The sequence below is a fragment of the Cnephaeus nilssonii genome (assembly GCF_951640355.1).
Source record: "Cnephaeus nilssonii genome assembly, chromosome: 14".
In the NCBI taxonomy this organism is placed as follows: domain Eukaryota; kingdom Metazoa; phylum Chordata; class Mammalia; order Chiroptera; family Vespertilionidae; genus Cnephaeus; species Cnephaeus nilssonii.
In genome coordinates, this window is record NC_137085.1 from 45422038 (window position 1) to 45440282 (window position 18245).

Here is an 18245-nt window from a genome sequence, read left to right on the forward strand (position 1 = left end):
ATTACACAATCGGGACAATATGAAACTGTCCTTTTGATTGTGTCTTGAGGTGAGGAGCAGCTGGCAGGGCTCCCAGATTTGGAGTCCGAACATCCTCCGTTTCTCAGCAAGGACACCTGCACGCCTCAAGCTGGTAGACAGATACACCGTGAGACTGCGCGCGCCCAGAGAAAGAACCCCACGGGCACATTACCTTTCACTGTGAATGTCTGTCACCATGCTCCCCAGCTCATCGTGGCTGGAAAACACGTACCCCACCCACCCAGAGCAGAACACGAGTGGGTCCGGTCTAGTGAGATTCCATTTACTTGTCATCCTACCCCCCCCCCCCCCTCCCTTTCCAATGCCTTTGATTATTTTTCCCATCCGTGTGTAAGCTGCCGGGACTTAGAAGCAGGCCGCTCCTCCTAAATGTGATTCGGACCATATGCTTTCCACATTCATTCCCGCTTCGGCTTTTCTTCTCCGCGCTAACTGCTAACACGTTATAGTCACCTTGAAATTTCCTCTGCTATTTTCCAATTAAAAGCTTAATAGCCCTGGAAACGGAGTTCATGTGGTGAAGTTTACCAGGGCCCCTTGTTCGAGAAGGCTTTCTGCTGGGATCCCATTATGTGCTTGAATAAACCCTTTCTGCAAACAGAAACGGGACTCGGGGTTGTCAGGTGTTGGGTTACAATAGACTTGGAGGCAGGGGACGTTTTACCAACACAAATACAAACCTGTCCCTATAGGGAGATGTTGTCAAATACTGGGATATGGAAAACATTCCCATCAAATATGGGAAAAGGATTGTTACGCTATATCAAATGAGTATTTAGATCTCAGCCCCCAGTGTGCCCTGGAGTGAACCAGCCCGGGACCAAATAATGCCAAACTGTTTGCGTGGCAAAGGGGGAAGGGTGGCGAGGTGACCGAGGGAGGAAAGGGGGTCGCCTAGCAAGTGGGACTGTCTCTCCGCCCCCCAAAACCTGGTGCCCAGGTCAGCTGCTTTCCTTAAAAAAAAAAAAAAAAAAAAAAAAAAAAAGCTTTATCCCCAAGGACTTTATAGTCCCGGTTTCGCTGACCATTTGGAGAAACTCCGGAGAAATTGGACTTTGAAAAAAGTCCACGGTCCCTCGCCCCACATCCTCTGAGGCCAAGACACCCCGAGAGATTTCAGCGCGAACTAACGGTCCCAGATTCAGTGTCATTCTCTCTGCGTCTGTCACGTGGAGCGATGCACTGCCAACTCCCCACCGCCCGGCCTCTGGCCCACTGGGCCGCGGTGACCGACCTCCAGTCCTGAGAGCTCATCAAGTCCCTTTCAGTTGTGTTTTAGGGCTTGTTTTCCTAGCGAAGACTGGGAGGAAAGGAAGGATTGAGGGGGTGGCGGTGAGGGGTGGGGGTGGTAAGAAGACAGATGGGGTTCGTGCCCCACGCGCTTTGGGGGGAGGCCTTCCAGGGTTAGCATTGTCTGTCCTGCAAGGGTTTCCTGCCCGGGCCCCACCGGGCCAGCAGACAGCGATCCCCAACTCCGAGAGGTCTGAACTGGAGGTGGCTTCTACCCAATCACTGTTCTACGGTGGGGGGTGGCTACTTGAATTCGCAGAAAACACCGAGGAACATTTTCCGGTAGCTTGTTTGTTTCCAGGGCGGAGAAAAGCGGCCTCCCTTGGGGAACGGGGCGCGGCCAAAAGGTTGACCTTTGCAGCGGACGAGTCTACGCTCTCCGCCCCCGTCGGGTTACCCGCACCGCCCAGCGGCCGGGCTGCCATCTCCCCCGCTCCGCCTCGAGCCACGGTGCTGCCCCGAGTCGCTGTATCCACCTGTGTTCAGTTTTGTTCTGTTGGGGGAGGGGGTGTTTTGTCGTCCCTGTGTTCATGGCAGTAGTCTGCATGAGGCCAAAGGGGTACTCTTAGGAGATGAGAAACCCACACATAACAATTTAAACAAAGTTTGATGTTGTCTTCTGGTGCAGGGACCCCTTCCACGCCTACCCAAAGACAATGGGGGGGGGAGAGAAACGGCGCCACCCCTACCATTGAGTCCGTGGGGGTTGGAATTGGGGGACGCGGGGTCTCCGTTTGAGGGGTCAGTGGCTATTAGGCGGAGGGGAGATCATATTCAGTCACTTTTGAGCGTCATCATGGCCCCCCAAGTCCATTCTGAAAGTTTAGACCCAGCCCTGAAGAAAGTCCTCCGCACGAGCGTTCCCCGCGCCGTTGGGGACTGACATTGTTTATTAAAACTTGGGAGGAGGGTACGGGAACCAACCCGGCGCCAGAGAGGGTGGGCTGTGCCCGCAACAGGGGGCTGTTATCCTTGGGCCAGCAAGTTTTCAAAAACATTCCTTTCCTTTTGCAGCAGCACGATTTTTTTTTTTAAGTTGCAAAAAAGATATAAAGAGACAACATTTCCCGAATCAATTCCACGGTAGGTTCTGGTTCTCGCGGAGCCGAGTTTCCGAGGCCAAGTGTTGGAATGAAAGCGGGCTGGGCGCCGCCAAATCCAACCTGGAGGGCAGGCAGAGAAGGGGAGCGGCCACCTCCCGCTCCCGCAGGCACCCACACCCTCACTCCGCCCGGTGGGCAGCGCCGCGCCCGGAGCGCCAGTCCGTGCCGCCGGGGCCGGGGCCGGGGCCGCGCGGAGGGGCTGGAGGAGGGGCCGTGAGCGCCCCCGCGAGAGCCGCCCGGCTGCAGGTGGCACGGAAGGTGCTGGGAGGGATTCCGGGGGCGCAAGGCAGGAGGACGGCGTGGAGTGGGGTGGGGAGTGCAAGGAGACTGGGACTGGTTGGTGGGGGGGGGGGGGGGGTGCAGTGGGAGGGCGGAGGAGGGCGGAGGGCGGTGGAGGAGGTGCCGGGCCTGGCAGCGCGCTGGAACTGCGGCCAAGCTGGCTTAGACCTTAACCAGCGCTGTCGCCGGCACCTCGCAGCCGCCGGAACGCTCGGCGCGGGAGGACCTGCCGGCCTGAGCAGCAGCTGCGGAGACGCGGCCGGCGTGGGACTGGCGGCGTACCCGCCGGCGGCCGGGGCTGCGAGCGCCGCGGGAGACGTAAAAGGGCTGCGGCACCTCCGACAACCTCGGGACGCACGCGGCCGCCTCGAGGCCGCCCCTGAGCGGGCCTCCCAGCCCCGCCGTCCGGCGCCCCCTGGCCCGCTGCCGCCGCCGGCCCGCCAGCTCTTCGGGGAGCCCGGGGCATGAACGGCTACGGCTCCCCCTATCTGTACATGGGCGGCCCGGTGTCGCAGCCGCCGCGGGCGCCCCTGCAGCGCACGCCGAAGTGCGCGCGCTGCCGCAACCACGGCGTGCTGTCCTGGCTCAAGGGCCACAAGCGCTACTGCCGCTTCAAGGACTGCACGTGCGAGAAGTGCATCCTCATTATCGAGCGGCAGCGGGTCATGGCGGCGCAGGTGGCACTGCGCCGGCAGCAGGCCAACGAGAGCCTCGAGAGCCTCATCCCCGACTCGCTGCGCGCCCTGCCGGGACCCCCGCCGTCTGGGGACGCCGCCGCCGCCGCCCCGCAGCCGCCGCCGCCCTCGCAGCCGTCCCAGCCGCCGCGCCCTGCCGCCGAGTTGGCTGCGGCCGCCGCGCTGCGCTGGGCCGCCGAGCCCCAGCCCGGGGCGCTGCAGACGCCGCTCGCCAAGCCAGGTGAGAGGGCTGCGGGCGGGAACACTGGGGAGCTCCTGCTGCGGCTCTGCTTGGGGACCCGGGAGGCAGGTCTGGGGACGTGGGCCTGGCCGGGCCTTCCTCTCCAAATTTCGCCAGGCCGGTTCCTGTTCTCCGGGCAGCTGCCGGCTTTCCCTCTGGATCCGGGAGGGGGGACCCGGACGCCCGCGAGGAAGGCGCCTGGGGCTAGCCAAACGACGGGACTGTGCGACGGGTAACTAAAGAGGTGGTGACAGGTCCAAATTAAAACCCAGGCGGGCGTACACACCACCGTGCATAGGGGTTCCCCGCCTTAGGGCTTTTTAGAGAGATTGGGACGTGTAGGTGCAGGACGGATCCAAGGCCTAAGAGGCTTGGCTGGCTCCGAGCTGGGCGTTCCTCTCGGCCCGGGCCCCGAGGGAACTGGAGCTAACCCCAAGCCTGTCTGGTAGCGCACTGTGGTCTGCAGCGTCTTGCACTTTGTTGAAAGAAGTCTCATTTAGAAGCAATAGTATAAAGAAGGCCAGAAAGGCTTCTAAACTGATAGGGAGAAATGAGAATCTGGTGTGGCCGGTGTGAGCTTCTTTTGCAAAATTGCTCAGGTCTTTCAATAGGTTCCCTCAGGCCGCCTTCAGCTGTCTCTGTGGTTTAAAGAAATACAAACAAAACTTGACCTGCAGCCCTAGCCGGTCTGGCTCAGTGGATAGTGTGTCTGGCCTGTGAACTGAAGGGTCCCGCCGGTTTTGCTTTTGATTCCGGTCAAGGGCACATGCCCGGTTGAGGCTAGATCCCCAGTTGGGGGTGTGCGGGAGGTACCCAATCAATGATTCTTATCATTGATGTTTCTGTCTCTCTCACTCTCTCCATTCCTCTCTGAAATCAATAAAAACATATTTTAAAAAAACAAAAAACAAAAACTTGCCATGCCGTGAGGAAGGCCACGTTTGGAGAGCCCTTTCCCAGGTTCTAGGAGGCTTGGGCCTCATGCTGTAAGATAGGGAGCAAAGACTAAGACTCTTGCTTCCCTTTACCTCTCCTCGCTCTCCTCCTGTGTTGTGCTCCGGTGTTGTGCGTTAGAGAGAGTGGGTCTGCCCTGAGCTGGGGAGGTGGACAGATTTCCGCCCACCCCACTGCTTCCATCCCTTTCCCTCCTCCAGGTCTCTGGTCTGCAAACCCCAGATGAGGCTCTTTTCTCCTGGGAATCTTGACCTTGCGGTCCTGCCCAGCCCAAGCATTCCTTTGATTTTAGGCTCTTGGAATTCAACTGACATGTGTTTGGTGTGGCAAATAGGAAAAGAAAAGGAAAGGCGCCCGATCTTCTCAGGGAGAGGTTAAAAGGGTTTGCTTGAATTTTTTGAGGGAGGGCCCTATAAGGCCTAGAGCCCCAAAGGTAGGACTGTGGTAGAACTTCTGACACCCATCCTCCCCCCCAACACCTCCAGGGAGTTTGTGGAAGTCTGCAAAAGCTTCTGGCTTTTGGAGAGGGGCTTTCAGGAGCAGTTGACCGATGTGTGGAGCTGGGGAGATGCACTCACTGCTTTGGGGGTGAGTCGGCAGGCAGCCTTGCAGGCCCAGTTCTGCTGCCCTGGATTTTGTGGGTATTTAATCCAAAATAGGCTGTAAGCATTTCTCTGAGGAATGCCCGCCCACCCCTGTTGTCTCTCTCCTTCCAATCTGATCTCTTCATACTTGTACGTTTGCCACAGGAGAATAGGAGGGAGAGAGAGAGGTTTATGTTGCCTTTCTCCTTGAGGTTAGTTAGAACAAGTAACTGGGAGTGTTTTGTCTCGCTTCTAGAAGTTGATTCACGCCAATAACTTTGAACCTCCACTCCCTCCAGAGCAGGAGTCTCGGTGTATGTCAGTAGTAGGCAGCATTTTGCAATGGCCACGGAGCCAGCAGCACTCCTATAATAATAGGGCTTTGGGTTTGGGTGTCTCAATTCAAGAGGAGATCCTGCCCACGTCCAGTGCCCTTCAAACCATTCTTTGGGATACCCCGAGTTCATGGTTCCTAAAGTGTCACAAGACCAAAAACAGCCCAGGGGGAGGGCAGCGAGGGCAGGACGAAGGGCGGCAGCAGGAGGATGCAGGTTTGGGAGAATGAAAGGAGACCCATCCCACTGGACCAACCAGACCGGTGCCCTCTCCTTTATTCTGAGTGCTCAGGGATAGCCCGAGTCCTCCACATGGAGAGCGGGTAATTGCACAGGAGGAGAGGATGTACCATAGGGAGAGGTCAGAGTGGTGGGTGGCTTTGGGAGACTGAGCCGTCAGGGACCACGGGCTCAGTTTCTAGCTGGTCACACTACATACCTTACACGCTCCTGTCTATGACTTTTATCTTCTTCTTTCAGCTGGCTTGGCCCGATAATTCCATGAAAAAATGCCAATCATCAACCCGATGATGTGGGTGGTGGCGCAGGGAAACACACAGAGAGTAGTTGTTTTCATGAGGAAGGCAAGCGTGCAGGTGGATCGTGCCCATGCGTGGCTCCGTAAGAAAGTCCATTTGGGGTGTCCGTGGAGAGAAACTGCCTGGGCGAGACTACTGGTTGCTGTATATATCATACCTTTCTGCAGTTGTGCTTATTAGGACTTATTTGTATGTAGCATACCATGCATAGTTCGACGTAGATCAGATACTGCTGGACAAGTAGCCCACTGCATGCAGAGAAGTAAGTGAAGCTCTGTTCACATGGCATGTTCCAGTAAGTTCCCAGACCATCAGGAATCCGTATCTGCTGGCAAAGGATGGAGATCGGTGATCTCTGTGTCCAGGTTGGTCCTTTCACAAAGGGCTGCTTCAGCCTGTAACCGTGGAAATGTCGTCGTCGTCGTCGTTAGCTACGAATGCAGGTGAACAGCACATGCCCTAGAGAAGGGTCTGCTTGCTGGGCTCCGCTGGAGAAGCCCCCCCCCCCCCCCGGCCGTTCAGGGAGTGCCACATCAACACCAAAATTCCGTTTTGTGACGGAAAGAAATTCCTTCTTCAAGTTCTGCTTTAGATTCTTTAAAGGACTGGAGTTATTTTACCTAACGGTGTAGTGCAGGTGTCCTCACACTACGGCCCGCCCGCGGGCCACATGCGGGTGTTTTTGCCGTTTTGTTTTTTTACTTCAAAATAAGATATGTGCAGTGTGCATAGGAATTTGTTCATAGTTTTTTTATAGTCCGGCCCTCCAACGGTCTGAGGGACAGTGAACTGGCCCCCTGTTTAAAAAGTTTGAGGACCCCTGGTGTTGTGTGTTAACCATCCCTTTCCATGTGGCAGTGGTTTTAAGGAGAATTTACATATTCTAATGTTATTATTTCTAGCTCTGGATTGAAGCATTCTTTTTTCTTTTGGGGTGTACATTTCTCCCCTGCTCTTTGATTATCATCTATGACTGGCCTGGAATTCCAAGATCTTTTAAGCCCCAAATTATAATTTAAGCTTCTTTACATAGGTACCATTGATTCACTTATTCTCCTAAATTCCCTCTTCATCCCCCTCACACCCTTTCCAGTCCCCCATGAGAATACCCTGGGAACTGTGGCATCTTTCAGCACTTCGTGTTTCTGAGTCAGCAGCCTGAACCAGCCGAGCCAGCCTTTCAGGACCTGGGCTCAGGAGCTGAGGAAAGTTAAGGGTCACCTCCAAGGTGAGAGCTAAAGTTACACTCCTGTATTGCGGCTCCCTTCCCCCAGCCTCACCATTTCCTTCAGGGGAGTGTGTCCTGGGCAGCCTCTGGCGGAGAAGAAAGATCTCCAGCTGTAGGTTCTTCCTCCCTCAGCATCTGTCATCAAAACAAAGATGTGCACGAGGTCTTTAAAGTGTTCTTAAAGGAAAAAGAAATAAAAACACATCATATTTGGTTAATGGTAGGAGGGCAGGACCAAATAGGAAAGTAGGGTCTCCCTCTCTGTTGATTTCTCCTGAAAAGGGGTGACTAAGAGACCTGTAGTGAGAGAAGTTGGGAGTTTTTGAAAACTACCTTTATTTTATTTTACCTCGTGCCCGGTACCGAATAGCATCTTTATATTTGCTCTGTGCCTTTCAGCTCCTGCTTCACTGGGTCCTGTCCAGTCTACTTCCTTATTTTAAATTTAATTTACAAAAAAAGACAGGCAGACATACCTGCAGGTAATAATGAGTGTTACCAGATCACCGGTCCAGGCCGGGATGGGAAACCCTCTGAGACGGTGTTGGCCAGAAGAAAATGGAAAGGTGGGAAAGACTTCAAGGTCACTCGTGCAGTGTGCCTCTGAACTTAAACACGGGGTCTGGTTTTAAGACGGCGAGAGGCTGGACTCAGAGTTGCACTGTAAAAAACAAAAGCCACCCAATGAAAGGGAATAAGTGATCTGTACCACTGGTCTCTTCCACACCGTACCCCAGGGCTCGTCCCAGGGGCAGGACGCTGAGGATAGTCACAGTTTCTGGTGATTCTGGAGGCACCGGTTCTTCTGGAGGCACCCGTTTATCCATTTCCTTTGCTCCTGGGGCCCTGCCTGGCGGGGGCGGGGGGGGGGGGCCGGGGGGGCGGCGAAGCGGGGGGGGGGGGGCTGGTGCGCAGCCCAGCTGGGTGAGTGAGGCAGCCCAGCACCTTGCACGTAGGGTGGTGTGCCCGCCGCCTGTGGGAGCAGCCACAGGGCACAAGGGCCCCGGCGGAGGTACGGAGGTACGAGAGTCCCAGCAAACGTGTGTTCAGGGGCAGCTGCGGCTGCACTGGGTACTGCCCCTTGCCAGTCTCAGGGAAACTGCAGTTGGGCAGGTGGGGCGCTCCCCCCACCCCACCCCCTCACCCCCCACCCAGCCTGCTGCCGTCCTTCCACCCCTCTGCGGTGGGCTCCTTGGCCCAGGAGCCTGGAGCCTGAGGAACAAGACTCCGTGCATTTCTCACTCCCTCCTCTTAGGCCATCCGCTCCCTCCCTGCTGCTTGAGCGTGGGGTGCCAGATTTAGCAGAAAACATGCAAATAAAAAACAGGATGGCAAATATCGGGTGGGACACACTTAATACTAAAAATTCTTCGTTATATATTTGAAGTTGAAATTTATCCGGCAACCCTAGCGGCGGCTGTCCCTCCCAGCTCCAATCACCCCACTCAGTGAGCCCCGTGGGGCCCGGGGTCTCGAGTGCAGTGCGGGTCTCCCAGCTTCCCTCTCCCTGGAGCCCCAGCTGCCTGGGGTGGGCATCGGGTGGTGCTGGTGACCCTCTGGTGACCTGAGGCCAGGGCTGGCATGAAAAACCAGAGCGTTTCAACCTCTGGAAACCAGACTTCCACTGCCATCCGGGAAAGAGCCTGCCCCAGGTTATAAATCTGGGGGATGGCCGTGCTCTGGACTTACACAACCAACTTTTCTTCTCCCTGATGGATGAACTCCCGGGTTTAAAAGATTACAGTAATCACAGGAGGACAGTGTAAATCGAATCTGATAGCAATAACTTTCGGGGAAGGTCAGGCTCAAGTGAAATGTTACCAAGCAACAGGCATTTTGTTTGCAAAATACAATCAAAGAGCATTGATGAGAAATTCTTCGCTGCAGCCAGTCAGCACTTTCTGCTCACAGCTTTACAGAGGGGCCGGGAGTAAATCTCCATAAATCAACGCCCCGGAGGACTCAGAGGACTCAGAGCCCCTTTCTGGAAATGTTGCACTTCTTCCTGACAGGAGGGAGGACGGAGCCCAGTGCAGAGCTATTTGCCAGCCTGCCTATCGCCCCTCCCCTTTCTTTCTTCCTCTCCTGTCCCTTCTTGCTTTCCTCTTTTCTTTGGCTTTTTAACCTGTTGCACTTTCCCCGGCCATTAGCCCCTCAAGCCCCTGGGCCTCACGTCTAGTTTGATGTGACTGTGATGGCACAGCGGACCTTGAACTTGGGGTATGCATGGGTGCCCATGACCAAGGTTAAGTAACGTCTGAGTGTCCCTCCCCATGAGTCCCACGTGGCTTTAGTGAATCATTTCCTTGTCTGAGCACTGAGGAAACAAAAACATAACGCAGTGTTTTTTTCCTCCCATTTTGTTGTATAAACAACTATGAAAATAAGCCCAATCAACTACTGAATGACAGTATTCTGGAAAATTTAAATATCAGAACATTAGTTCTTTTCCAGATCTCTAATCTCTTGATTCCAATGACAAGTGAGACATAAATTTTGCAAAGCTAGGGTCAGTGTTTTGCTTCCCCGACACGCCCCCCCACCCGCCGCCACTGATTATTCTTTATTTAATTCAGTGTATCTGTTGCACCCATAGTCTTTATATGTGAATGTTGACAACAATATTCCCCCCAGTGAAGACACCATAGTCTGCCCAGCTGCTGGCCTTTGAGTTACTTGCTGTGTTTCAATGTAAAATGTGACCAATTACAAAGATAAATTGGAAATTTTGCAGAAGATTAGTTAGGAAACTAAGTCTTTCTGTGGCTAAGAGGCAGTGCTTTGATCAAAACCGTTACCCTAGTATATGAAAAATGCTCTGGTTTTTCATATACTCTTACCTAGGAAATGCCTGAGCACATAGTGAGGGATTCAAGGATATTTGCTAAATATATGGATGGATGAATAGACATTTAAAAAAATTAAAAAAAATATTTTAATCCTCACCGGAAGACATGCTTAGAGGGAGGGAGGGAGGGGAAGGAGAGAGAGAGAGAGAGAGAGAGAGAGAGAGAGAGAGAGAGAGAGCGCGCGCAATGTGAGAACCATCTGTTGGCAGCCTCTGTACATGTCCACCCGGGGTTCGAACCGGCTCCCTTTAGATGCACAGGACGATGCTGAACCAACTGAACCATGCCGGCTTGCATTTTTATAAGCACCAAATACGCATGTAGATTTATAGGTAATTTCCCTCCTGCTTCTTGAAAAGTGTTATTTTCTGAATCAAGAAAGAGGTCAAACCTAAATTTTTGTAGGAAATATACTGTAGTCCACAGTTGCAAAACCATCCTTCCTTATATCTAGCCCTTTATATGTCCCCCAAAAATATTGGTCTGCAGAAACCCATTTTGATACTGCCACATGTTATTAACCCAGTGTTGTTAATGATTTTTTATCTTCTTATGATTTTTCTTTTGTTTTGTTAATCCTCACCCAAGAATATATTTCCCCATTGATTTTTAGAGAGAGTGAAAGGGAGAAGGGAGGGGGAGAGAGAGAGAAAGAAACATCGATGTGAAAGAGACACATCAATTGGTTGCCTCCCCAGCACATGCCCTGACTGGGGCCGGGATCCAACATGAGACCCTGGGGTGTGAGGGCTCACACTCTAACCACTGACCCACACCAGCCAGGGCGTTAATTATCTTTTAAAAGGAAAATGTGACTATACATTTTTACTTTCCACGAGTTTTCTTTTCTCCTTAGGAAGGAAAGGAAAGGTTTTAGACCAACATTCATTTCCTGCAGTACTCTAAGTTGTCGGCGATTCAGTTTTTTATGATTCTGTACTTGTAGTATGAGATAGCGATAACAGAAGTTGTACAAAGCCTGTCTCCTGCTAGACTTCTGACTGGGCAGCCGGCTCGAGAAGCCATCCTTGCCCAGGCTCCTGCCTGCCACTGAAGATTTATTTGTGTGCTTTGGAAATGACCCATTGGGGATGTTACTCAGAGGTGTGTCCCCAATGCTCCAGCGAACAGCTGAGGACATGCAGTCCATGTTTCAAAATGCCTGACGCAATTTCAGAAGAAAAAAAAAAATCCAGTGACGTGCGTGAGGAAACCCTCCTTTCTCTATGCCAGTGTTTTTGTATTTTCATTCTGGATGTGAGATACATTTTGTTTTGTAGATATAATTGGATAAAATGGAGCAAACCCACCACATTTAAGTCAGAAAGATTTTTCATGTTATGTGTCTTGAGCAAAATGTTTCACAGATGGGGTGTCCTTTCTCAAAATATTTAAAACGAATATCTAGAATTATTTTTTTTGCTTCAGTGCATTTTCATATGGAAAAATCCTCAAAAGAAAGTTAGATTTTGGAATTGTAATTTTATTTTAGATGGAAGTCACTTTTGTGTGAGTGTTCATTATCTCTCTTTAAAGTCCTGTAGCTATCTTATGGCATATATATATGTGTGTGTGTGTGTCTGTGTGTGTGTGTGTGTGTATATATATATATATATATATATATATATTACAATATATGTATCTCATTATCCATATAAAAATTTCCTTGTTAGTTGAATATCACCTTTTGAAAACCTTTACCCTAGTGAAAAGTTTATTTTAGAGGTGGCTGTGTTTCTACATCATAAAAAATATGAAATCGAAGAGTGAGCATTGAGTAAATTTTAAAGATGTCTAGATGTTTAAGCATTAGAATCAACAGACCATCACTTTCAGTAGACGGTTTGTAATATCAAATGAAGTTGATTTCAGTTTTTGTCCAGGAGTTTTGGCTTCTGATACCCATATTCTAGGGGTGAAAATATTATCAGTTGAAGTATACTCTTCCTCTTCGTGTTCTAGGAATTAGGGTGTCACTTTCAAGAAAAGAAGAGGGTAAAGCATTTTGGGGGTAGTTTCCTTTTCATTTTGTTTGTTGGCAGTTTCACATTTCTATATCAAGAAAGGCCTTTGTGTTTTAGGCCAACACGAACAGTTTATAAAGTTCATTTAGGAAAACAAATCCAGGGATGTAAAGAAACACCTGTTATTACGTTATACGTTATCACTGGGCTCACAGCTCACCCTCTGTCATTACTTGTGAAAGTCTGTGTTTATAACAGAATAATCTACAATACATCTAGTTTAGGTGCAAGAACACAACCAGTAGACCACAATGCCACAGAACCGCAGGGACGCTATATTCTTCTTTCAGAAATGACTGTTGGGCGCGGAGTTTGCTCTTGGTGCCAGCTGAGGGGCTAGTCTTCCCTTGCCCCTTGCCCGGTTTTGCAACCTCCATAGCCTTTGGCTGTTGATTGGGATTCTGCTCACGTGGCACCCCATCGCAGGCCTTTCTGTGCTGCTCAGGTGTATGAACGCCGTAGGGGAGTCCCACTCATTGCTTCTTTCCATGTCTCCTGTCTCCCCTTTGAACACAGTATCAGCAGTGCTGGCCTCGGTTGCTCGGAGTGTTGAGTGTATAGATTTGATTCCTGTGACATCATATTAGCTCTTCTCACTTGGTCGCCAGAGCCTTGACTCCCAGTTGGAGAGGCTGGTCAGCCCAGACGCCTGAGAGTGGGTGAATCGGCACAGCCCACCACCATCTCTTGAGAACTCACCGGGAGTGCGTGCTGCACTGGGCATGGCACAGCAGCAGGGGCAAAGGGTGGCACGAGGAAAGTCTGGGGGGGGGGTCGCAGTTGGGGAACAAGGTGGCACCCATATAAGATTCCACTGTGGCCTGTTCTATAGGACAGGAAAACAGGTGCAGCCGTGGATTTTACACTGCCGTAGACCTGCACGCCCGCCATCCCATATCCAGTTTATTGGGATGGTGTATCGTTTGCCAACCTGAAAAAAAACACACTCTATTTTCATAATGGCAGATGTGTCAGATTAGCCAGAATATCATTCTCTGGTTCCTGTTTGAATCCCCTTTTCCGGAGCCTGAAGCATTCTGTGGGAGAGCGGATGTGGTTGGCAGACTTCAGAACCTCTTCCTCTAAGGTTGTCAGTGTTTCAGACTCACCCAGGGTAGGGAACATCTACCTTTCAGAGTAGGAAGCTGATTTTAGGTGCACACATTTCTTTTAAAAAATAGTTAAGTTTTGAGCTTTTTAGCTAAACGTATACACCCTTTATTTTCTAGAAGAAACACTTGTTTCTCTTAAAAAAATCTTAACATCCCCTATATCGCTAGTATACCGTGTGTCATATTTCTTTGTGTGTGTGTGTGTGCCAAAATAACACATAACAAAATTTACTATCTTAACCATCTTTAGGGGTATAACGTAGTGGCGTTAGCACATTCACAGCGTTGTTCAACCGTCACCGCTATCCATTTCCGGAACGTTTTCATCATCCCAACCATAAACTTGGTACCCATTAAACAATAAGACACTATTCCCTTCCCCCCAGCCTCTGGTAACCACCATTTCTGTCTCTATAAATATATAAATATGTCTATTCTAGGTATCTCAAATAAGTAGAATCGTAGAATATTTGCCCTTCTGTAACTGGCTTATTTCATTTAGCATGTTTTCATCCATATTGTAGCATGTGCCAGAATTTCATTCCTTTTTGAGGATGAATGATACTCCATTGTATGTACAGACCACATTTCATTTATCTCCTTACCCATCTGTGGACACTGGGGTTGCAGTCACCTTTTGGCTATTGTGGCTGTTGCGACGTACATGTGTGTACATGCGTGTTATATTTAATGCGTAGCAAGCCTACCTGGGTGTGTTTGCTTTTCCCCCTGCACATGCCTCTTACCTTCCCAACTTATTGATAAGTTCCACAAGTTAGGGGCAAGTCTCACACTTCTGTTATTTGCTACCATCTATTCTGCGTCTCTGGTATCTTGTGTATTACAGGGATACAAATACCTGATAATAACAGATAATGAAAGCTAAAGTTAAAGAAATAAGAAAACTGTTTAGCGGTACCTAATATTGAAAGCGTTCTTTGATGCTCATTTTTGCTCAGGGGGAGCATTGGACTTGCTCTTCCAAGCTCCATTGAGCAGGAGCCAGAATCCAATTGTGCGTTCAGTTCATGCTGAGTTAACATACTGGTGACAGTGTGAATTTATAGATGCTTTTTTTTTTTTTGGTGCTGTTTTTCTCTTCTCGATGAAGTATAAGTACCACATTAACTCGGGACATGAAACTGGGTCTCCAGGCCTAGGAAGTTGTAGGAGAGAATATGTCAGATTTCTCTTTCAAAGATGGGTCTTTTGTTCATTCCAGAGTTGTTGCAGAATTAGTTTGTCTGGGCTATACATGACCCCCCTAGAACAGTGGTCGGCAAACCGCAGCTCACGAGCCACATGCGCTCTTTGGCCCCTTGAGTGTGGCTCTTCCACAAAATACCATGGCCTGGGCGAGTCTATTTTGAAGAAGTGGCGTTAGAAGAAGTTTAAGTTTAAACAATTTGGCTCTCAAAAGGAATTTCAATCGTTGTACTGTTGATACTTACTTGGCTCTGTTGACTAATGAGTTTGCCGACCACTGCCCTAGAGAAATCTTATATTGGGGGAAAAAAAGCAGTTTACTTAAAATGCAAATTTGGGGTAAATATGAATTCATATCAGATTTATGATTGAAAGTTGCCCTGATATAATGTAAGAATATCTTTTAAGTATTTTTGCTTGGCACATCGTTATTGCTTTGTGGAGAAACAAAGTTTTGTTTTTTCAGTTATATTTAAGCGACAGCCCATGTTAAAAGCATGTTCATAAATGGTCCTTTAAGGCTTTTAAAGTAAACAACAACACACAGGAGGAGATGGGTTTCAGAAGCTGCTTTGGTGAAATTTCACCAACTGGCTGTCTACACATGATCAGGTGTGCTGTGCCCACAGGGAAGGGGACAAGGAGGCCATTCACGCCAGGAAGTAGAAAACACAGGCAAACCACTTGCTTACAACCTGACAAGTGGGCCCTTAATAATTTTCACCTTTAGATCAGTTACATTGGCTTTCAGAAGACACTGCCAGTACCTGTTTTAAGGAGGATAAAACTCCACTTGCATACAGCTTATTAATAAGGAATATGTCCCTTTATTATAAAGGTCTGTTAGCATTTACTTCTGCGAGTAATCCAGTCTTAGCTACTCCTTTCTGCCTGGTTAGCACAGTAACACTAGCCGGTCTGGGGGTAAGGTCTTAGGTCAGAATGTTAAATTTGCAACTGGTTTACTTCACAGCAAATCTCTGCTTTATTTGGAAAGCTATTTCCCCCTCTCTCTTCTTTTAATTTAAGAGGTTTCTTTAAGTCCTTTCCATGCACTTTACTAACAAAACAGTTCATGGAAAATGTATCTTCCCCCTTGCACCCCAGGTCCTGGAGTTATGGGTGCTTTTGCTTCATTGATGGGTCATGCTCCTTGCATAGTTCCATGAGCCCTGTCAAGTCACTTCCTCCTTCCCCTCCTGCAACCTGTCCCCCACCACCCAGAATGCACAGCTGGTTTTGCGTGCCTTCTAATCCAAGTTGCAAGTGGCTTTTAAAAAAAATGTTTTTATTGATTTTAGAGAGAGGAGAAGGTTCGAGAAGGATAGAGATATAGATAGAAACATCGATGAGAGAGAAACATTGAAGGGCGGCCTCCTGCATGCCCCCCACTAGAGATTGAGCCTGCAAACCAGGCATGTGCCTTGACCAGGAATTGAACCAGTAACCTCTGGGTTCCTGGATCGCCACTCAACTGAGCCACACCTCACGTGGCTTTTAAATAAAGGTTTCAATGTACAGAGGCTTCTTTCCTTCGCTCTGGCAATCCTGTCAACTAGTTACTGTACGCGGTATCCTGTGGAAACACATCGGTGCCCGCTTCACAAGGCATACTTAATGAGAAATCTCTGCACGGGGAAATGGATTTGAAATATTAAACTTGCCCGCAGTTCCTGGTTACCCGCCAGCGGAAGACGTCCTTAAATTCCACCGGCCGCCTCCTTTGCAGGAGAAGAGCCGGAAGGAAAGCCTGAGCTTCCGTTCCTGCCTCCTGGGCCTGTGGGTCCCCGGCCCACAGAAGGCCCCTGGTCGGACTGTGCTGCTGGCAGCCACACCTTCGGTGGGCCTCGGCCTTACGCTGCCCCGTGTTGGAGACAGGCTTCCCTCAACACATCATTCCGAGCCATCACTCTGCTTTCTAGATCTTTATATTCAGGGGTCTTTTTTTTTTTTTTTTTTTTTTTTGCCATTTGCCAATGACATAGTTTGGATTTCTTTCTTTCTTTCTTTCTTTCTTTCTTTCTTTCTTTCTTTCTTTCTTTCTTTCTTTCTTCCTTCCTTCCTTCCTTCCTTCCTTCCTTCCTTCCTTCCTTCCTTCCTTCCTTCTCTCTCTCTCTCTCTCTCTCTCTCTCTCTCTCTCTCTCTCTCTCTCTCTCTCTTCTCTTTCTCTTTCTTTCTTGCCTGTGTTATGCTATAACGCACTGGGACACATTTCCCCTTCCAGAAAGCCCGCGTGGGCTCCCTCCTGGGCACATCTGTTCCTCTGTATGCCACCAGGAGAGGATTAACCCAGCTGTTCTCTGCTTTTCAGATTTGACTGAAGAGCGACTTGGGGACAGCAGCTTGGCAGACAACGCAGAGACCTTCAGCGACAAAGACACGGACCAGAGGAGCTCCCCAGACGTTGCAAAAAGTAAAGGCTGCTTCGCCCCCGAGAGCCCCGAGGTAGTGTCGGTGGATGAAGGTGGGTACGCAGGCCAGAAAAACGGGGGCAACTCGGACAGCCGCTCCGACAGCCCCAAGTTCCACGGGGAGCAGAACCACCTCCTGATCGAGGGCCCCTCGGGGACCGTCTCTCTGCCCTTCAGCTTGAAAGCCAACAGACCCCCCCTGGAAGTGTTAAAAAAAATATTCCCCACCCAGAAGCCCACGGTGCTGGAGCTGATCCTGAAGGGCTGTGGGGGGGACCTGGTGAGCGCCGTGGAGGTCCTGCTGTCCAGCCGGTCCTCCGTCTCGGCCGCCGAGCGAACTGCCGCCGAGCCCGAGAGCCTGGTGTTGCCCTCCAACGGGCACATCTTCGAACACACCTTGAGCTCCTACCCCATCTCCTCCTCCAAGTGGTCCGTGGGGTCGGCCTTCCGAGTCCCAGACACGTTGAGGTTTTCTGCGGACTCCAGTAACGTCGTCCCCAACCCCCTGGCCGTGCCCCTGCAGCACCCTTTCCCCCAGCCGCCCCGCTACCCGCTCATGCTGAGGAATACTCTGGCGAGAAACCAGTCGAGCCCCTTTTTGCCCAACGACGTCACCCTGTGGAACACCATGACGCTGCAGCAGCAGTACCAGCTGCGGTCCCAGTACGTCAGCCCTTTCCCGGGCAACTCTGCCAGCGTCTTCAGGAGCTCGCCGGTCCTGCCCACGCGCGCCCCCGAGGACCCGCGGATCTCCATCCCTGACGAGGGGTGCCCCATGGTGTCCAAGCAGCCCATTTACACCGAGGACGACTACGACGAGCGGTCCGACTCCTCAGACTCTAGAATACTCAACACATCATCTTAAAGGGGTACCGGATGGGAAGGGACCAGGTGACTCCTTCTGTGCATCTGAACCCTGGGGGTGGGGGGGGGGAGGCTGAGAAGCCACATCCTGTGTATACATATTCCTTCTGTTTGACAGAGTGACTGTGCTTGATTCTATTAGCAATAAAAACATAACTTATTTAATTTCTTGCACTTCACTGGGAAATGCCAAATAGCTCTGCTCTGTGGCTTTAGTGCTGAAATGCTTATTGTACAAGAGAGTCTCATGCTAAGCATAGTCTTGGGAAAGCTGGGACACGGAAGATTTATTTGGGGATGTGACGCTGAAGGTCAGCCTTGCTCCTAGACTCAACCCGGAGTGTTCACTGAAATCATATACTTGAATGCAGTTTGGTGAAGGGATTCCTCAGGACGTGCGACCCCCAAAGGAAGTGGTGCGATTGCAGACGGACTGCCAACAGGGACATTATATTCTTACACTGGAAATCCGTCTTGCATTTTAAAGAGAGACTGCTCTTAAGAACAGAG

At 50.5% G+C, this 18245-nt stretch overlaps 1 protein-coding gene across 1 annotated transcript; it reads left to right on the forward strand.

Moving 5' to 3' along the window:
* Positions 1–3178: 3178 nt before the first annotated feature.
* On the forward strand, positions 3179–17736 carry DMRT3 (doublesex and mab-3 related transcription factor 3; the record flags this gene model as incomplete). Its single annotated transcript, XM_079790765.1, has 2 exons — positions 3179–3629; positions 16772–17736. The coding sequence occupies 2 exons, from the start codon at positions 3179–3181 to the stop codon at positions 17734–17736; spliced, it is 1416 nt and encodes a 471-aa protein (XP_079646891.1).
* Between the last annotated feature and the right edge of the window lie 509 nt (positions 17737–18245).